The following is a 22636-nucleotide window of genomic DNA, read 5'->3' as shown; positions in this document are numbered from 1 at the left end:
CCTGGTCAGGGCACATGCCTGTGTTGCAGGTTTGGTCCCAGGCTGGGGCACATACAACAGACAACGGATCTATGTTTCTCTGTCACATTGATGTTTCTCTCCCTGTCTTTCTCCCTCCCTTCCCACCATCTCTAAAAATAAGTAAGTCTTTTTTTTAAAGGTCACTTTTCTTTAAAAAACAATGTTAGATGGAGTCCATACATTTAATTTCACTCCCTTCAAAAGCGCCAAAAAAGAAACCCCATAGTAAATGGGTTTTTAAGCTATAAACCCACAAGGACAGGGAGAATAAGCGAAAGACAACAACAATATTTTGGACTCTTTCGAACATGGAAAACAAATGGGTAAGTAAAAACTGACCTAGCAGACCTGAAAAAGGTCAATTAGGGAAAACTGATAATTATTCCCACATGCTAAACAATGGTTATGAGACACAGGGACTGGTAGTTATCAGGTACTTCCAAAAGTGGGTAAAATCAAGAGAGATGACTAAAAGAAGGAAGACTAAGTGAAAGGGTTCTGAGAAGTAGGTATTTAGTTCCCTGTATCCCACCCTCCATTCCACACCTTTCAATGACTGCTTCTCCCCTACCAGGGAAGTCTAAAGTTTAGTTCTTTGGAGAGGATCTCTGGACTATGGAACACCAGGCACAGTATAGAGAATATGGCTAGCACAGTATAGAGAATATGGCTACCATGTGGAAAACAAAAAGATTAAATGACCATATGCATGCTGAATGCCAAATGCAGAAACTTGCAGCCCTCTTCCCTACTTGGCTACCAAAATATCAGGAATCAGATCATTACCCTCCAGGAAGGACATTGAAAGATGCCTCTCTAGGAAATATGACCAATCCAAGAGGCAAGACCTTCAAATATTGATATCAGAGATCCCCCAAATAATGACCCATCCAGATACTCCACAGTAAAAGTCAAAGTTAGTAAGTCCAACACAACCAATCATACAGTCAATTGGTTTGTTAGTCTCTGTGGTAGGTGAAATTAGGACCCCTAAAAGATATCCCATCCAAATACTTAAACCTGTGAATATGATGACATATCACTGTACTATGAACAGTTGACCTTAAGGTAGCGAGATTATTTGGGTCAGCCTTTTACCAACTGGTGACACTAGAAGGATTTAGATGCCATTGCTAACTTTGAAGATGAAGTAGGGGCATGTGAAAGGACTGAAGAAAAGCCTTTAAGAGCTGAAAGTGAGCCCTAGCTAACAGCCAGTAGGGAAATGGGGACCTTAGCGTTAAAACTGCACGGAATTACTGGATAAGCCGAAAAGCAGATTCTCCACCAGAGCCTCCAGATCAGAGACTAGGCAGCAAATACCTTCACTTCAGCCTGTGAAACTCCAAGCAGAGAATCCAGTGAAGCCCACCAGGACTTCTGACCTACAGAACTGAGATAATAAATGAGTGTCGTTTTAAGCCACTAAGTTTGTGGTAATCTGTCACACAGCAACATAAAACTAATACAGTCTCTTTATAATCATAAACATCTGGCAAAGAATTATCAGAAATATGAGAAAAAGCCTTTAACAAGAAGACGGAGCACAAAACTAACAGAGGAAAAAACAGCAACCTGGAGAAAATAGACTGCAGGGAGAAAAGAAATGGAAAAAAATTAATGAACTCTTGAAATTAAAAACATGATAGTAGACATGAAAAACTCAAAGGAAGGGTTAGAAGATAAAGGTGATAATATCTGCCAAAAATGCAGAGTAAAAAGACAAAAAGGATGAAAATTAGAAAAGATAGGAAAATTGGAGAAACAGTTCAAGAGTTCCAACATCCATATAATAGCAGTTACAGAAAGAGAAAACAAAAGGGAAGAAATCATCAATGAAATACTTCAAGAAATCTCCCAGAAACTAGAGTATGAGTTGACAGATTGTAAGGGTCCACTGACTATCCAATGCAATAAAATGAAAACAGACCCAAATGAAGAGACGTCACTGCGAAATTTTTTAAATACTGAGGAGAAAAAGATTATAAGCTTTCAGAAAGTAAACAATGGATCACAAGCCAAAGATCCAGAAAACAGAAAACAGAACAACTCTGCATTTCTCAATACTAATGCTGAAAGTTAGAAGAGCATGGAGTAAAGACTCTAACTTTTTTTAACTGCCAAACTAAAATGCCTTCAGCCAAATAATAAGTTAAAAATGAAGACAGAATAAAGACACTTTTTATACATGCAAGTCTCAAACAATTCACCTCCCACGAACCCTTTCTTTAGAAGCTAACAAAGGAAGCCATGACTGGTGTGGCTCAGTGGGTTGAGCATTGACCTGCTCACTGGAGAGGGCACATGCCTGGGCTGCAGGCTGATCGCCGGCTGGGGGGCGTGGGAGAAGCAACCAACCAGTGTTTCTCTCACAAATCAATGTTTTTCTCCCTCTCTTTCTCCCTCCCTTCCCCTATCTCTCTAAAAATAAATAAATAAAATCTTTCTTTTCAAAGACGCTAACAGAGGAAAAGTATAATACTAATACAAAAGAGTAAGCCAAGAAAGAGAAAAACACGGAATTTAGGAAACATTAAGTCCAATACAAGAGAGAGGCAGGGGAGTCTATGAAGACAGTGAAGGGGAATACCAGGTTGATAGTTACGCACCAGATGTCCAAGATAATGACTCCAGATTAAAAGACTGTGACTACAAAGACAGACATATTAGGCTTTCATTTCCAAGATCCCCATTGTCATGGTCCGATTCTTCCTTTTAACCTCAGAACACAATTCCCAGGTGAGCCTGCTTCCCGGTGCCTGCACTGGGCTAAACTTGACCACAGGCTGCTGAAGCTCCTGCAAGCCCTCCAGGCTCTGCCACAGCCTGGATCGGGATGGACATGCATTGCACCCCACAGAAGTTACCTGGTGCCATCTACTCTTGGGGGAGAGGGGGTCATGGGGAGATTATAAGAAGTTAGAGGGGCCCGCTCCCTGTCAAACCGTATTGCTACCAGACAACTCGTTTCTGGTCCACCCAACAGCCCCGCTGGGGCACTGACTGTGGTGAGCCAAGCGTTTAATTCCCTAGACTCACACATGACCTCACCCACTGACTTCCTCAGAAGGACCTCTTGCAAACCCTTCCGGAAGCTGAAGTCAGACTGTCACTGAGACTCTGTTCAGCTCATCCTCTCCTGGGCATCGTCACCCAAGAGGAACTTCAGTAACCAGCAGGGTGTGTGCTTGTCAATCAGGTTTTCAAAGGAAAACAATGTATTACTTAGGTAAACTATAATGAAAAGCAAAGGAATGAATAACAAAAAAGTCACAATTTGTACATACAAATTTAATACACTCTGCGATAGAGACATAATTCATAGTAAAATGTCAAATTAAATAATGAAAAGGAGAAAATAATAAGCAATGAGAAAGAGCAAGAAAGTCAATCCTAATACCATAGGGGCAGGGGAAATAAAAGTAGAATTCACTTACCATTTCATATGCTACCTCTTCAGGTGTATCTGTTTCTAAATTAAAGCTGAATTCAATAGCTTCATTATCTTTGTGCTTGCCTTTCAATTTTTTAGGGTCTTCCACCCAGAGTCGTAAAGCCAGGGATGAATTTGAGGATTCATCTTCCTCTGCTAACTCCACCCTCAGTCCGGTATCCTCAGCAAAAAATGTGTGGTTTAGTAGGTTCCTGATAGACAACCTAATAAACAAAATACCTATCTCATTATCAATTCTTCCAATCATAAGCAAGACAGAGAACCTTTAAAATTAATTGTATCAAAGTAAAAGTCGTATTTTTAATATACTTTACTGATTATGCTATTACAGTTGACCCATTTCCCCCCTTTATTTCCCTCCACACTTCATATCCCCAACCAGCCACATTCCCCCCTGTACCTTTTTCCCCTCTGCCCCTCCTACTCCCTAGCTGATAACCCTCCATGTGATCTTCATTTCTGTAATTCTATTCCTGTTCTAGTTGTTTGCTTCGTTTGTTTTTCTATTTGTGTTTTTTAGGTTCAGTTGTTAATAGTTGTGAGTTTGTTGTCATTTTACTGGTCATATTTTTGATCTTTTTCTTAGATAAGTCCCTTCAACAGTTCATATAATAAGGGCTTGGTGATGATGAACTCCTTTAACTTGACCTTATCTGGGAAGCACTTGATCTGCCCTTCCATTCTAAATGAAAGCTTTGCTGGATAGAGTCATCATGGATGTGTAGTTCCTTGCCTTTCATGACTTTTAATACTTCTTTCCAGCCCTTTCTTGCCTGCAAGGTTTCCTTGGAGAAATCAGCTCATAGTCTTATGGGAACTGCTTTGTAGGTAACTGTCTCCTTTCCTCTTGCTGCTTTTAAGATTCTCTCCTTATCTTTAATCTTGGCTGATGTAATTATTATGTGCCTTGGTGTGTGCTTCCTTGGGAGTCTGAGCTTCCTGGACTTCCTGGAAGTATATTTCCTTTGTGAGATTGGGGAAGTTCTCCACTTTTTTTCAAATAAATTTTCCATTTCTTGCTCTCCCTCTTCTCCTTCTGGCACCCCTATGATTCCGATGTTGGAACATTTAAAGTTGTGCTAGAGGTTCCTAAGCCTCTCCTGATTTTTTTGAATTCTTATTTCTTCATTAGGTACTAGTTGAAAGTTTATTTCTTCCTTCTGCTCTAAACCATTGACTTGAGTCCTGGTTTCCTTCCCTTCACTGTTGGTTCTCTGTATATTTTCCTTTATTTCACTTTTTATACCTTCCCTTTTTTCCTCTATTTTGTGACCATACTCAACCAATTCTGTGAGAATCCTGATTACCACTGTTTTGAACATGCAGACATGTTGAAACTATCAGAGTTTGATCGTCTGATAGGTTGGCTATCTCTTCGTCAGTTAGTTGTACTTTTTCTGAAGCTTTGATCTATTCTTTCATTGGGGCTTTTTTTTTTTTTTTTTGGTCTCAGCACACCTGTTATGTAGTAAGGGACAAACACTTAGGTGTTCACCAGGGTGGTACAACCCATGTCGCTGCGTTGTGGCACTGTATGTGGGGGAGGGATCTGAGAGGGAATATTGCCACTTGTTCCCCTCTCTGCAGGCTTTCAGTCACGTGCCCCACTACCCACAAACAAATTGGACCCTTCTGGTGCTGATTCCCGGGTGGGTGGTTTTAGGGCCCTGTGGGTCTCTCCAAGGGACTGTCCTGTGAGGCTGGAAGTTTCTTCCGTAGCCTCAACCCTCACAGGTTTTTTTCTGTGGGGGGTTTTGAGGGTTTATTTCCCTGCGTGGAACCCTGGGTTGCACGGTTTGTCTCACTTCCCATTGTTCCTCCCAGTTTATCTACACTCAAATGTGGGACGGCTAGGACGCTGCCTTGCCAAGAGTCCTCTCCGCCCCTCCTACCGGTCTAGATGAATGCTTCTTCTTTAAATTCTCAGTTTTCGTTCTCCCATACAGTTAGTTCAGTTTTCTGTCAGTTCTGGTTGTTTTTTCTTTTTAAATTTGTTGTCCTTCTTTTGGTTGTGTAAGGAGGCACAGTTTGTCTTCCTACGCCTCCGTCGTCACCGGAAGTGAAGGGTCTTATTTTTTAAGTATATTTTATTGATTATGCTTTTACAGTTTCCCAAATATTTTCTCCCTTGATCCTTCCTCTGATCTGCACACCGCAACCCTCCAGCATCCACCCCACTTAGATCATGTCCATGGGTAGTACATATAAGTTCTTGTTGACTTCTGTTTCCTATACTATTCTTAACTTCTTCCCATCTATTTTATGCCTATCAATTATGCTTCTTATTCCCTATAGCTTTTCCCCCATTCTTCCCCTCTGCATCCCCACTGAAAACCCTCCATGTGATGTTCATTTCTTTGATTCTGTTCCCATTTTAGTTGTTTGCTTAATTTTCGTTTTCATTTTTTTTATGTTCAGTTGTTGATAGCTGTGAGTTTGTTGTCATTTTACTGTTCACAGTTTTTGATCATCTTCTATTCCTTAGATAAGTCCCTTTAACATTTCATATCATACGGGCTTGGTGATGATGAACTCCTTTAACTTGATCTTATCTGGGAAGCACTTGATCTGCTCTTCCATTCTAAATGATAGCTTTGCTGGATAGTCATCTTGGATGTAGCTCCTTGCCTTTCATGACTTCGAATACTTCTTTCTAGCCCCTTCTTGCCTAGAAGGTTTCTTTTGACAAATCAGCTGGTAGTCTTGTGGGAACTCCTTTGTAGGTAACTCTCTCCTTTCCTCTTGCTGCTTTTAAGACTCTATCTTTATCTTTAATCTTGGGTAACTCAATGATGATGTGCTTTGGTGTGTTCCTCCTTGGGTCCAATTTCTTTGAGACTCTCTCTGGGCTTCCTGGACGTCTATTTCCTTTGCTAGGTTGGGGAAGTTTTCCTTCATTATTTGTTCAAATAAGTTTTCAACTTGTTGCTCTTGTTCTTCACCTTCTGGCACCCCTAAAACTATGATGTTAGAGTGTTTAAAGTTGTCCCAGATGTTCCTAAGCTTGTCCTCATCTTTTCTGAATTCTTGTTTCTTCATTCTCTTCCACTTGGATTTTAATTTCTTTCTTTTGTTCCAAATCGTTGGCTTGACTCCCAGTTTCCTTCCCTTCACTGTTGGTTCCCTGAATATTTTGCTTTGTTTCTCTTTGGGAAGCCTTCACTTGTTCCTTCATTTTGCGACCAAGCTCCATTAGTTCTGTGAGCATTCTGATTACCAGTGTTTTGAACTCTGCATCAGATAGGTTGGCTATCTCCTCGTGGCTTAGCTCTTTTTCTGGAGTTTTGATCTCTTTCATTTAGGCCGTATTCGTTTGTCTAGGTGCACCTGTTATGTTATAAGGGGGTGGGGGCCTTAGGTATTCCTCTGGACGGAGCAACCCTCTTTGCTGAGTTGTGTGAAGGAGGGGTCAGAGAGGGAACAATGCAGCTCCCTTGCTTTAGCCCCACTTTCCAATGAACTCTCTGGTGTGAGAGTGGGAGTTTCTCCTGCGGTGGTATCCCCAACAATAGTTTACAGCTAGCTTTGAGTCTTTAGTTTCCCAATCAGCCAGCCCTGCTTTGTCTGCATAGTCCGCCGCCTTCCCATAAGTTCTCTCCCCTCAGCTCCTGGCTCCGCCCCGCCTACTGGTCTGAGTGAATGTTTCTTTTTTTTTTAATATATTTATTGATTATGCTATTACAGTTGTCCCATTTCCCCACCCCACTCCACTCCATCCTATCCACCCCCTCCCTCCCACATTCCCCCCTATAGTTCATGTCCATGGGTCATACTTATAAGTTCTTTGGCTTCTACATTTCCTACACTATTCTTACCCTCCCCCTGTCTATTTTCCACCTATCATCTATGCTACTTATTCTCTGTACCTTTCCCCCCTCCCCCTCCCACTCCCCTATTGACACCCCTCCATGTGATCTCCATCTCTATGGTTCTGTCCCTGTTCTAGTTGTTTGCCTAGTTTGCTCTTGTTTTTGTTTTAGGTGTGCTCATTAATAACTGTGAGTTTGCTGTCACTTTTACTGTTCCTATTTTTGACCTTCTTTTTCTTAGGTAACTCCCTTTAACATTTCATATAATAAGGGCTTGGTGATGATGAACTTCTTTAACTTGACCTTATCTGAGAAGCACTTGATCTTCCCTTCCATTCTAAATGATAGCTTTGCTGGATACAGTAATCTTGGATGTAGGTCCTTGCGTTTAATCTTGGGTAATGTAATTATGATGTGCCTTGGTGTGTTCCTCCTTGGGTGCAGCTTCTTTGGGACTCTCTGAGCTTCCTGGACTTCTTGGAAGTCTATTTCCTTTGCCAGATTAGGGAAGTTCTCCTCCATTATTTGTTCAAATAAGTTTTTAATTTTTTGTTCTACCTCTTCTCCTTCCGGCACCCCTATAATTCGGATGTTGGAACGTTTCGAGATGTCCTGGAGGTTCCTAAGCCTCTCCTCCTTTTTCCAAGTTCTTGTTTCTTCATTCTTTTCTGGTTGGATGTTTGTTTCTTCCTTCTGGTCCACACCGTTGTTTTGAGTCCCAGTTTCCTTCGCATCACTCTTGGTTCCCTGTACATTTTCCTTTGCTTCTCTTAGCATAGGCTTCATTTTTTCATCTACTTTTCGAACAGATTCAACCAATTCTGTGAGCATCTTGATAACCAGTGCTTTGAACTGTGCATCCGATAGGTTAGCTATCTCTTCGTCGCTTAGTTGTATTTTTTCTGGAGCTTTGATCTGTTCTTTCATTTGGACCATTTTTTTTTTTGTCTTGGTGCTTCTGTTACTTTAAGGGCGGAGCCTTAGGTGTTCACAGGGGCGGGGTAACGCTGGTCACTGTGCTGTGACGCTGTAGGTGGGGGAGGGGCCGAGAGGGAGCAATGGCGCTCACCTCACTCTCATCCGGATTTCAGTCTTTCACTCCGATACCCACAATCAAACTGGGCCCCTCTGGTGCTGGTTCCCCAGTGGGTGGGCTTGGGCACACTCCAGGCCCCTGTGGGTCTCTCCAACGACCCCTCCCGTCAGGCTGGGCGTCTCTCCTGCTGCTGCCCCAACCTCCACGGGTGCTTTCAATCAGAGGTTTGAGGCTTTATTTCCTGGAGCTGGAGCCCTGGGTTGCGCGGTCTGCTTCGATCCCCGCCGTTTGCCCGGTTTATCTGTGTGTGAATGTGGGGCCCTGGGGTGCTACCCACTGCTCTGCCTGCCCCGCTCTCTGCCACTCTGAGTCCGGCCCTCTCGGTTTATCTGTGCAAATGTAGGGTTGCAGGGTCTGCTAGTGCTCGGACTGCCTGCCCCGTTTGTCCCACACTCCGCCAGTCTCAGTCCCGCCACGGCAACGTAAGTCCTCTCCACCCGGGTGCCCGTCTCCGCCCCTCCTACCGGTCTGGATGAATGTTTATTTTTTATTTCCTTGGTGTCGGACCCCCTTGCCGTTCGATTTTCTGACAGTTCTGGTTGTGCGAGGAGGCGCAGTACGTACACCTACGCCGCCATCTTCGTTCTCTCCTCGGGTGAATGTTTCTTTAACTCCTTGGCTGTCAGGGTTCCATGCGGTTTGATTTTCTGGCACTTGTGGTTGTTACTTGTTTTTACATTGGTCATTATCCTTCTTTTGGTTGTGTGAGGAAGCGAGGCATTTCTACCTATGCTTCCATCTTGGCCAGAACTCTGAAAAGTCTTATTTTAAAATTTCTGTTAATTAAATGGCCCCGGCTGGATGTCTCTGTGGACTGAGCACCGGACTGAGAACCAAAGGATCACAGTTTGATTCCCAGTCAGGGCACATGCCGGGATTGCAGGCCACGTCCCCAGTAGGGGGCGTGTAAGAGGCAACCACACACTGATGTTTCTATGCCTCCCTTCCCCTCTCTAAAAATAAATACATAAAATTTTTTAAAAATTTCCATTAATCAACCATTATTCTGGTTTGTCATAAAAACAAAATATTGTATCTAACTTATTACTATCAAGGGTGCAAAAATTTCCAACAACCATGCATTTGTAATGACATTAATTAAAGATTACTAGTAGTAATATATCTAGACATTCAAGTTTAACATACCTAAAAGTGTGCTTAAAGAGAGTTGGAGAAGTGCTTTAGTACATGTTACATGGATTGAGAATTTCCCTAAACCACTGGCTTAAGTTACTAAGATTCAAACAATAGATTTTGTGCAAAGGAAGTGAAAAACTTTTCCAGCTATGTAAACTCTGTTAAGTTAGTAAATGCTACAAATAGAACTCAAAGACTTCATTAGGAATAATCTAGTCCAGGGGTGTCAAACTCATTTTCACCAGGGGGTGACATCAGCCTCGCAGTTGCCTTCAAAGCACTGAATGTAATTTCAACTACTTAACAGTTAAGGAGTACTTACATTTATACAATCATAAAATTATTTCCACCCTTTGATGCAATCGTGAGGCTGATGTGGCCCCGAGTGAAAATGAGTTCGACACTCCTGATCTAGTCACTATATGTCACTCTTTGGAGAGTGCCATGGGTGAAGCTAATTTATAATTTAGTTCAGCAAAGTCCCACAGTTTTCTTAAAGTATTTATGTCTAGTGTTTTAGGCCAAAGTATATATACAGTGGATACAATACTATCCTAATATCAGATATTAACCATCTCTGAAAAGAAAAAAGTACAGGGGTTCGAAAGATTCTTTTACAAGCTGGGGCAGTTAATTTCCTTTTCTTTGACCTGCTTTTGAAACAGATATATCATATCTAATCTATCTGTATTACAGACCAGGGAGAATGAAAACTTATGTATTCCATAATGTCTATGTAGAAAGCCTCTCCTGTAGTATTTGTAACAGATAATACATGTCATCCTGCAAGTTAAGGATTTAAACCCTCTACATTTTTAGTGATCAAGAGACAAATACTTAACTGAGAGAGTATTATAAAAAAGAATAATTTTGTTCAGGCTAATTAGTTTTAAGGCTAAGGTGAGATGTGTTTAAGAAGACACAATCAAGTTAAGCCCTCTGACTCACAATAAAAATTTTACCAAAGTATTTTATAAGGAATAATTATAGCAATAGCCAAAGATACCATTCATTAAATACTTATTACTCTGTTAGGTGTTTTATATGTATTCATTATCTTTTTAATCATAAAAATAACACCCTTTTTGAGTAACAGTTAAGTAACTTGCTCAATAACACACTGGCTAAGGGAGTCCAGATTTGAATCTTACTCTCACATTGAAGCCTGTACATTTTCCAATAAACTAATATGGCATGAATGCCATTCAATATTCCAGTGTTCTTCAGTAATAAATCATAATTAGTGATGAGACTGTATAAGCAATGATCAGAATCCAAACTAAAATGGCTCCTTGAACATAGTATTTTTAACCTTACGCAAAAAAAAAAGCATGCCTAGCCCTGGCTGGAGTGGCTCAGTGGATTGAGCACCAGCCTGCAAACCAAGGGGTTGCCGGTTTGATTCCCAGTTGGGGCACGTGCCTGGATTGCAAGGCCAGGTCCCCTGTGGAGGGCGCATGGGGGGCAACCACACATTGCTGTTTCTCTTCCTCTCTTTCTCCTCTAAAAATAAATAAAGTAGTTTTAAAAAGTATGCCTAAACTCCTACAACTCAAAAATAAATAAAACAATTTTTTAAAGGGCAAAGGATTTGAATAGACATTTTCCCAAAGATATACAAATGGCCAATAACTACATGAAAATATACTCAACATCATTAGTCATTAGGGAAATGGAAATCAAAACCACAAGAAGATACCACTTCACACCCATTAGGATGGCTATTACCAAAAAAAAAAAAAAAAAGAAAGAAAAAAGAAAATACCAAGCATTGGTGAGGACATTCAGAAATTGCAACCTTCCTATATTTCTGGAAGGAATGCAACATGGTACAGCCACTGTGGAAAATGTTTGGTGGTTCTTCAAAAGTTTAAACATAGTATTACCATATGATCCAGTAATCCCACTCCTAGGTAGATACTAAAAAGAATGGAAAGAAGCAATTCAAGCAAATATTTGTACACCAATTTTCATATAGCATTATTCATGATTGACAAAAGGCAGAAATAACCGACATATCCATCAAAAGATAAATAAATAAACAAAATGTGATGTGTGTAACATTCAGCCTTAAAAAGGAAGGAAATTCTGATACACACTACAACATGGATCAACCTTGAAAACTGTGCTAAGTGAAATAACCCAGTCACAAAAGGAGAAATACTGTGTGAGTACTCTTATATGAGATACCAAAAATAAGCAAATTCATAGAGACAGAGAGTAGAATAGAGGTTACCAAGGGTTGATGGAAAGAGGGAATGAAGAGTTGTTAATTGGGTACAGAGTCTGTTTGAGATGATGAAAAAGTTCTGGAAAGAGATAGTGGTGACAGTTGTACTGTGAAAGTACTTAATGCCACTGAATTGTAACACATGCAAAAGACTAAAATGGTAAATCTTATGCTATATAAATTTTACAGTAATGAAAACAAATATAGACCTAGATATAGCCTTTTGGTGCAAACGTTAAGAATGTTCTATAATGAAGCTATAATTAAACAGGCCTTACCTTAGTGGCTTTATGTATTCTCAGAATAAGCAACACTAAACTCAGAAAAATAACAAAAATAGGAGATAGTCAATCAAATGTTGGTGGAAATAATTTCTATAAAGGACCTGTCACCTTTATTAATCATAATCAATAGGAAGGTAAAAATCAAGTGACTAGTCCTTCAACTTGTCATAACTTGTCCAAACCTCAAGTTAAAGGGAAATACAAGATAAAACTCAAATGACTTGTCCATAAGAAAAACATGAATTGTGATACAAATAATCTAGAATACTAATTCTTGAACAAAAAATAGCCTTATTAACTTTACCATCATAATACAAGGACATAGGGTCAAATAAAAAAAAATCTGGTGAGTTGATGATTACTTTTTTTTAACTATCATAAAAAACCTCATAAGTACTTACCTGAACATGATACTATAGAAACTCTCGAATACTTCATCAATTGTTAGATGCAAGTTAACCTGGGGTGAAGGGACCCAGTGTCTTAATCTGATGCCTCAAGGTGATGAAAGCTTGTCACAAAACACACAGACAAACACAATCCAAATTTTGCTTCAAGCAAAATTCAGAACGTGATATCAAAGTCTAAAATGGCAAACAAATTGCACCAATACAGTATACTAAAGACAGTATGGTTTGTCTTCTACTCAAATATCATACCAAGCTCAATTTAAAGGTCAAAAAATGACCCAGTAGAAAGTAAGAGAAAAATGCATCTATCGGTTATGTCCCTTCAGTTACATTCGCACCCACCTTTCAGATTTGTTTTGACGAATACAACCTTCAATGATTTCTTTCACTTCAGGATCAGTGACTTTATTGAAACTGGCTGGTTTTATGCCCTAGGAGGAGAAAAATAGTTTCTAGTCACATATTAAGCAACTGAAAGCCCAAATCAACATGACATTTATTAAAATAATGACTTTTACCACTAAACTATATTCAAGTTTTAAATGAGATGAATACATATAGTGTAAGTTTAACAACTTTTTTGACAAGAATTTTGTCATAGTTCTACAAATAACTATGATTATAATCTAAAGTTACAAGTAACTTTAGTTTATTTACAGTGAAAACTGTAAATAATCTAAAATCAACAGTAAAATTTATGTTATGTAATATGTACACTAATAATATGCAGAAATTGAAAATGTTCTCAAAGTAATTAATAACATAGAAAATTCTCACAGTGCAACATTAAGTAGGGAAGAAAACAGGATTCCAAAATGTACATACAGTATAAGCCCAATTAGCAAAATATAATAAGTATTCATTGAAATCAGAAAAAAAATCAATGTTATTTAAAAACTTTCTTTATCTTCACCTGAGGACATTTTCCTTTTTTTTAGATTTTATTTATTTCCAGAGAGAGGGGAAGGAAGTGAAAAAGAGAGAGAAACATCAATGTGTGGTTGCCTCTCGCACACCCCCAACTGAGGACCTAACCCACAACCCTGTCATGTGCCCTGACTGGGAATCAAACCAGCAACACTTTTTGTTCACAGGCCAGCACTCAATCCACTGAGCCACACCAGCCAAGGCTTCATTTGCTTTTTTAGAGGGAGAGACACACACACACATTCATATAAGAGAGGTATCAATTGGTTGCCTTTGCACACACCTAGACCCAGGATCCACGCTAGAACCAGGGACCGAAAGTGGCTCTACCAGGGTTGCACATGCCTGCGCCTGAACAGGGAATGAACCGGCAACCCAGGTGCATGCCCTGACTGTGAATCGAACCCACAACTATTGGCTATGGGATGACGCTCCAACCACTGAGCCACACCAGCCACAGCTTTTTAAAAACTTTTGAAAATTCCTAAGTGTTTCTCTATTGCAAACATTCTAAATTAATATTATTTCCAAGTCTTTTAGAATGGCTAGAAGGAATGAACAAATTCATCTGCTAGAGAAACTAGGTCATCTGTCCTATAGAATATCCCATATTCTGAACATCAGCCTTATTTCTTATGTCTTCCTACCCAAACCTCTGGAGTCAGACATGGGGTCAAAATCCACCATTACCAGTAGCTATGTGAACTTGGATAAGTCACAACCTCTAGTTTTCAGTCCCATCATTTATAAACTGAACACAGCACCATCTTGCAAGGATATAAAGATGAAAGCATGCAGCATACAGCATACATTTAAAAACAGTACCTCTTAGCATTAGTTATCTGAAATACTCTAACAATCTCTTTTCCAGCCTATCTGAGCCACCCAATTGGATATGAAGTAAACCTCTTTTGAATAATCCTAGCATTTTGCTTCTACCTCCCTCATGTCCCTTACATTTCAGCCATCCTCTTATTTGTGTGCTTATTTGTGAATTTATATTACTGTCCTACTAAAAATGTAAGCTCTTCAGGATATCAAACACTTCTTTATTCATCCATGCATTCCTTGCAATTTCTAAAAAATTACTCATAACAAGAATCAAATACTGTATCTGTTGAACTACATTTTGAATGCCCTTTCACAATCAGGCTTTTAGAACTGAAAGAAACCTTCAAACCACTTAGTTAATCTTTATTATTCAAATTTGGAAAATGAGACCCATCTAATAAATATGTAAAATTTCTTTACAAACAAATGCGTATGTATGATATCTCTCTGTTTCCCCAAAGATACCAATACAGCGCATTTTACATGACCCCAACAGAGTACAGGCACATATTATAGGATAAATCTAAAGCTTGTTTCATTACAAGTATGTTAAATTTAGCACTGTTATACAAAAGTAAACCAAAATTGGGTTTTACTAAGTTCACTTAAACCAACTTCAACACGAAATATGGCAATTTGTGAAGTAAAAAGAGTAAAAGTATACCTACACTAGTTACTTTACGGTATATTTGAGCTGCATTTTGGCACTCAGAATAAGGGTACTCCGAAGTTGCCATTTCCAGCATACACATTCCAAAAGCATAGACATCTACAGATTCATCGTAGTGCTCTTCATACATCTCTGGGGCCATAAACTCAGGAGTCCCTATAAAATAACACCACAACCATATTTTTGTTAAAAAGAAAACTGTATTCACCAAGATTACTTTCCCTTTGCAATAAGGATTACCTGAGTTAATTTCCACTCCCTAAAAGAAAATTTAAAATATAACATTTGTTGAACACTTGCTATATCTAATATAAAGCACTTAAAGAATTTCCTTAACTTTCCACACTGATAAAGTACAATTCATAATGTTCGAGGTTAGGTAATGATCACTAAAATGTTTTTATTTCTATCCTTTTTTTAGTTACTGAATTTTTTTCATAATTAGTAGATTTTCTTTCTGCCATCCATATGTTCTCTGTCACAACTATTCAACTCTGCCATTATAATACAAAAGCAGCTGTAGACACTATATAAACGAGTGGGCCTGGCTGTGTTCCAATAAAGTTTTATTTACAAAAATAGGCAGCAGGGCCAGATTTGGCCATGGGTTATAGTTTGCTGCTCCCTGTTCTAGACACATACAATTTACAACTCTCTTTACCCAACTAATAAACCATAAAATGTTAATCACCAATGACACTCTTAGCAAATGATGTGCGCATTAGGGTGGCTAGGCCTAGATCACCAATCTTCACAGATCCAGTAGGTCCCGTGATGAAAATATTGTCACACTTCAGATCCCGGTGAATAATAGGTGGAGTCCTAGTGTGCAAGAACTGCAACCCCTTTAAAATTTGCCTGCACCAGCTCCTTAGGACCTTTGGTTTCATAACTTTAAATCGTTTTAAGTACCTACATAAAGAAAAAAAAAAGACATGTTAATAAAATTACCTAACTTACAGTATGATCACTGTGAGGGTAAATCATTTAAGCTAGCAGATATTGTATGTGCTGTACTATGACGGCCATCACTAACTTGTTTTTTAATTGTTATAGCAAGAAAACTTGAAATCTAAGAACTCATTCTTTGAGAAGACATCCTACCAAGTTTAGCATTTTTAATTTAAAACAACAATCATTCCAATCAGAGTGGCCTTTTGTTAAATGGCAGCACAATTTAAAAAGCCCTTCTCTACTTCCTAATACAAAGTCAGCAGAGGGTTTAACTATGTAAAATTTTAGTGTAAAGATGGTAGGAAACACAAAATGTATATCCCACATTTAACAGTTAGAAATAAGTGATTATACCATCAAATGAAAAACTGTTGTCAGAAGCAAAACACCAGACTACAGATATGTGAACCTAGCCACACCACCACCATCTCAGTGTCATTTACAAAATGACATTATATTACCTCTATAATGATTTCTAATTCTAAAATCCTATGATATCCCACAAATATTAATTTATAAACATTGTATTTTTTAAAATTGATTTTACACAGAGAGAGGGGAAGGGAAGGAAGGAGAAAGGGAGAGAGAGAAAGAGACAGACATCAGTTTGCTGTTCCACCTATTTATGCATTCATTCCTTGCCCCGATCTGAGGAGGAGATCTAACCCGCAGCCTTAGTGTATCAGGACAACTCTCTGACCAACTGAGGTACTCGGTCAGGGCCTCAACATTGCATTTTCTAGCAAACTTTATTAACATCCTAATTTTTTAACCTGCCCTGAAATAAAGTCACTAGATTCAGGATCCTACAAATTCTTTAATCAAGTAGTGTTATTTTACAAGCAACTTTTATGACTGCTGAAAATTATTTCCAAAAAGAACTCCAGTAGCAAGCACTATAAGGGTGAACTTACGTCTTTAATGTTCCTGATGTCATAAGCTCGGTCACTAATACAATGCATTTCTTTCCTTTTAGTATAGACTCCCAGGAATCATAAAATCGAACTATATTGGGATGTTGGAGACCCTTTAACATCTCTGCTTCTTCCTTGAACCTTTGCTGCTCAGCTTTGGTTAATTTCCGGTCCTGAAATGGAACGAGTTCCAAATTAAAGCATAGAAATTCTCATGCACATTTCTAATACCACTAAAACGAGTGTTTTCCTGTATTGTATTTATTTACACCTGCAATTCTTTTCTCAGGACCTATGTAATCACTGACAGCCTTTGTTAGTTACTTCTACTCCTCCCATACAGCAATACAGCAGTTTCTACATTTTGTAACTGTGTTATAAACCCACCTGCATGACAAATCAACACCTTCAAAAACATCTTGGAAGTTAACTTTTTCTGGTAATCATTTTGATATATATATAAATCATTATGTTGTATACTTCAAACTCACAGTTATATGTCAATTATATCTCAATAAAACTGAAAAAAAAATTTCCATTGCTTGAGAAGAAACTCATTATCTAGGGAAGGGCCAAGTCAAGGAACATATATAAAGGACCCATGGACAAAGACAATGAGGGGTGGGTAGGGCAGGGGAGAGTAATGGGGGTAATTGTGATTGAACAATAAAAATAAAAAAGAAAATCTATCTAAAACTGAGAAAAAGTAATAACACAAATAATATGAAAGGTTCCTTTAGAAACCCCTAAATTTCCACATTTAAAGGATCTATGTCAGGAAAGGAATAATCAAATGTTAGACACCAAAACATTTATTGTGCTCAAATATATTAATTGCCAGCATATTTCCAGACAGAAATATAAAGTTACTAACCAGCGAAAGACCTTCTAAGAGGATTTGGACGTCTAATTGGCTATATTAAATGCTAGAAGTTAAAAGAGTAATGTTCAAACTAATGTCACCACGATAAATTCAATTTTTAAAAATCTGATTTTGAAATTAAAAGAGTAACATTTACAGAATTCTGAGGGAAGACTAAAATTCTGAACCCAAATAAGCTATCAATCAAGTTTATAATGGAAAACTAAACACATTTCCGTGAAAACCAGGACACAGAAAGTATACGACAGCACAAACCCTTTCTAAAAATAATAGTCAAATAATTTCAATTAAAATGTTGACAAAATCACTAGAAAAGAAGGGTGTGGCATACAAAAAATAATAATATGATGTTTCCAATAATGCTTACTTAGAGAACTTAGAATTTAGTCTAAGTAATTGGGGCTCAAGTGGTTGTTAAGTTTCAGTGAATTTTCTAATAAACAGGAATTAAAACAGAAGATATATAATGCAAAGAAAAACAGTCTGGAATTGAAATTCCAGATTACTTCATTAAAATATAATAGACAAGAAACAATAAAATTTCTTATCTGCAAAGGGGAGCAGGAGGAGAGGAGGGAGGGGTGATAAACTATTTTAAGTTTTGATGTTGATAAATAGTCAAGTACACTAGTTAAAAATTTAGGTATGATTTCCATTTCAAGATGGTTGACAACATATTAATTCCCCTACTTTTCTAAATCCCACCAAAATGACAAAAGAAATATATACATAAATCCACAGTAACAATAAGAGTTCAATCAAAATATTTTTTCAAGGTAAAGATATATACCTTGATAGAATATTTTTATGAAACTCAAGAAAGTAGAAGAAATGGCAACTTGACAGAGGATAAACACTTCTGTTAGAGGTTTTTTTTGTTGTTGTTGTTAAGACATCATAATAACTTTATAAAGCAACACAACAGAGCTCTGGCAATTTTAGTTTTGGTTACTTTTTTCATTCTTTGATGGGTATGAGGAAATATGTAAAAGGATATTCAGTGCAGCATGGTTTATAATTGTGAAACAACCAAAATGTCAATAATAACGTTTATTACGTGCCAGGCACCATTCATTTCTGTACATGCAGTATTTTCACCTAGATGGTTTATCAGTTGTGCTACCACCACTTAAAACTATTCTTTTCTCACTGGTTTAAACAACATGATTTTTGCTTATTAAGCTTCCACCTATATTGGGTTTTGCTTCCTTCCACAAATATGTCTAATCCAGGGGCTTTCAGTAGGTTTAATAATTGGTCAGGCAAGCAAATTTCCTATTCTTCATTATTTTATTGGCTATTCTCATCTATTTATATTTAATACAAACATTAAAATCCTTTTCCCAATTAAAATAAAATGATGCTTTGCAACCTTAATTTTATATATATATAAAAGTTTTATATATATATATATATATATATATATAAATTTGGAGAAAAGTAGCATCTAAAAGCTATCTAAGAACCTGGAATATATCTTTCCATTTGTCCAGTTTCAGTAAGATTTTTTCTGTGGGCAGGGGCAGGGAGAAATGAGCTGACACTCTCTCAACTTCTTTTCTCCTGAGCCTCATATTTAATTTTTCTTCATTAAAAAATTTATATTTAGTAAAATTGACTTTTTGTTGTACAGTTCCATAAGTTTCAATGAATTCATAAAGTCATGTAACCACTGCCACAATTAAAATACCAAACAGTTCCTCCATCCCTTCATAGTCAAACCCTCTCCTCACCCTTACAACCTGGAAAGTAGTTCCTAGTTTTGCCTTTTCCAGAAAGTCCTGTAAATGGGGAATTGTATATATATATATAGCCTTTTGAATCTGCCATCTTTCACTTAGCATAATGGCTTTTAAATTGATTGATACTGCTACAAGTATCAATAGTTTGTTACTGTTAATTGTTGAACAGTATTCCACCTATAGATGTACCACCAGTCTGCCTTATCATTCCCCAGATGAAGGGTATTTGGGTGGTTTCCAGTTTGGGGAAATTACAATAAATCTACTATAAATTATTTAAGTACAGGTGTTTGTTGTATGAACATAGGTTTTCTTGGGTAAATATCTCAAATAGGATTGATAGATCACATTTAACTTTCAGGGAACTGCCAAAGTGAAAAATAGTTCTAGATCTTGTTTTCTCACCAACAACATAAAGTCTATTTGGGAAAAGTACCACCATTGTTAATATAACAGGAACAGTTTCTGCGATAGCAATGTAACCTGGCAGCCAAGGAGAGTGGACTGCAATGCACAAGTGTGAACAATGACGACTTCACTGTATTAGTCAATGGGGTCAGTAGACTCCATTAAGTGAGCATGTGTCCTATGTGGCCATCACATTCAAAATGACTGCAAATAGAGCAATGAATCTGCATCACATTTTGCGTTAAAATGGAACATTCCTCCACAGAAACTGTTGGGAAGGCTGCAGCTATGGGCAACTGATGATTGGCAACTTCATCTCAACGCACCCATTCATGCATTGCAACTCGTGCATGGTTTTTTGGTGAAACATCAAATCACCCAGGTGACCCAGCCACCCTACAGCCCAGATTTGGCACCCTGTGACTCCTGGCATTTCCCAAAACCAAAATCACCAAAAGAAAAACAGTCTGGAATTGAAATTCCAGATTACTTCATTAAAATATAATAGACAAGAAACAATAAAATTTCTTGTTGAAAGGCAAGAGGTTGTTGATGAGATTCAGGAAAATATGACCGGGCAGCTGACGGTGATTGGGAGAACTGTGTGAGGTCCCAAGGTGCCTACTTTGAAGGGGACTGAGGCGTCATTGTCCCATGTACGATGTTTCTTGTATCTTTTATCTTCTTCAGTTTTTCACATTATGTGCCTGGATACCTTCTGGATAGATCTTGTAGATGAGTTTCTCCACATACATCATCCTCACCAGCAGTCAGGGTTTTTTGTTTGTTTGTTTGTTTGTTTGGTTGGTTGGTTGGTTTTTAGCCATTCTGATAGGTATATTGGGGATGTAAAATTATAGCTTTAATTTCTACTTCCCTAAGGATTAAGATATTGAGCACTTTTTTCATGTGCTTACTTGCGATACATCTGTCTTCTTTAGTGAAATGTCTGTTCAAATCTTTACTCTGCTTTTAAATTGGCTTGTTTTATTCAGTTGAGTTTTGAGAGTTCTTTATAGATTCTGGATATAAATTCTTTGTCACATATGTCATCTGCAAATAATCTCTGCCAGGCTGTAGATTATATTTTCATTCTCTTAACAATTTATTTTTTAATTGCAATTACATTCATCATGAAATTTTTAAAATTTTTATTGAACTTATTGGGGTGACATCAGTTAATAAAATTATATAGTTTCAGGAGTACAATTCTGTAATATATCATCTGTATATTGTACTGTGTCAATGTATTGATTTTTTCCTTTTATGGATCATGTTTCTGTTGTTATATCCAACAACTCTTTCCCTAAACAAAAGTCAAAAGAGTTTTCTCATGTTTTCTTCTAGAAGTTTTACAGTTTTATGTTATACTTTTAGGTCTACCATATATTTTGAGTTAAACTATTATATGTGCAAGAGTTATATTGAGGTTAATTTTTTTGAAAATGCATGTCCAATTTTTGCAGCATCGTTTGTTGAAAAGATTACCTTTATACTGAATTGCCATCACACCTTTTTTTGTTTTTAAAATCACTTGAATATATCTGTTTGGATCTATTTCTGAATTCTATTCTGTTCCAGTGATCTGTGTACCTATCTTTCTGCCAATGCCATATGCATTCTAATTGCTGTGCCTTTAGAGTAAGTCAGAAATCAGGTAACATGAATTCTTTAACCATGATCATTTTCATCAAAATTTTTTTACATATTCTAATTCCTCACTTTTCTATATTAATTCTGGAGACTGTTAACATCTACAAAAATTCCTACTATAATTTTGATGTAATTGTCCTGAATTTCTAGGTCGTGTGGAGAATTGACATCTTAATAACATTATCTTCCAACAACCAATCCATTAATTCAGGTTTTCTTTGATTTATTCGTTTTTTTTGGTTTTTTTTTTTAGTTTTGAGCAGATTCTGCACATACTTTGTTATATTTATACTTAAGTATTTTATTTTTTGGCACTATTGTAAATGGTACTTTTTAATTAAAAAATGCAATTTCCAATTATGCATTGCTAGTGATTAGAGATATAATTGGTTTTTGTATATTAACCATGTACTCTGCAACCTTGCTAAACTCACTTGTTAATTCCAGGATGGTTTTTGGATTCCTTGGGATTTTCTATGTAGATAATCATGTCATCAATAAGACAGTTTTATTTCTTCCTTTCCAATCCACATTCTTTTTCTTTCTTTTTTATGCCTGATTTCATTGGCTATAACTCCCAGTACGACATTGAGAACATCATACTGAAAGTAGTGAAAGTAGACATTCTTGCCTTGCTGGAGAAAAAGCATTCAGCCGTCATCATTTAGTAACTTGATATTGGTTGTAGGGCTTTAAAAAAACAGATGCCCTTTACCAGTTTAAGGAGGTTCCCTTCTATTTCAAGTTTGCTGAGATGTTTTAAAATCATAAGTGGATACTGAATTTCTTCAAATGCTTTTTTCTACAAATGTGGAAATGATGTTTTTTCTTCTGTAGTCTGTTAATATGTCAAATTACATTAGCTTTCAAATGTTGAACAATCCTCACATTACTGGGAAAAGCCCATACAGTCATCACACGTTGTCCTTTTTACATATTGCTGGATTTGATAGCTAATATTATGTTAAACATTTTTTCAACTATGTTCATAAGGTATATTGAGTGGTCTGTAGTTTTATTTTTTTATAATGTCTTTATATAGTTTTGACATCAAGTGAATGGGCTCTGGCTTGATTCTTGCTCTGCTATTTTCAGTCAATCACTTCTCTGAAACACAGAAGATGGCTTGAGGCCCACGTTGTCATTCTCTACCTTCCAAATTCCTCACCAGGAACCTTCTAGAAAGGAGCTATTAGAGACTGAGATATTCCAA

The 22636-nt window shown here is 37.5% G+C and overlaps 1 protein-coding gene across 1 annotated transcript in view; it reads right to left on the bottom strand.

Annotated features, from left to right (window-relative positions):
• The window catches only part of FAM120C (family with sequence similarity 120 member C), a 233795-nt gene that overhangs the window by 194097 nt on the left and 17062 nt on the right, over positions 1–22636 (bottom strand). The window contains exons 2-6 of the mRNA XM_053916879.2: positions 16738–16910; positions 15561–15781; positions 14868–15025; positions 12784–12872; positions 3459–3678 (exon numbers count right to left, since the gene is read on the bottom strand). Coding sequence (XP_053772854.1) covers positions 3459–3678; positions 12784–12872; positions 14868–15025; positions 15561–15781; positions 16738–16910 — 861 coding nt within the window. The remainder of the gene's footprint in view (positions 1–3458; positions 3679–12783; positions 12873–14867; positions 15026–15560; positions 15782–16737; positions 16911–22636) is intronic.

The sequence above is a fragment of the Desmodus rotundus genome, chromosome X (assembly GCF_022682495.2).
Source record: "Desmodus rotundus isolate HL8 chromosome X, HLdesRot8A.1, whole genome shotgun sequence".
Lineage (NCBI taxonomy): Eukaryota > Metazoa > Chordata > Mammalia > Chiroptera > Phyllostomidae > Desmodus > Desmodus rotundus.
Note: the sequence above shows the minus strand (reverse complement) of the source record. Positions and strands in the feature narration are given on the sequence as shown.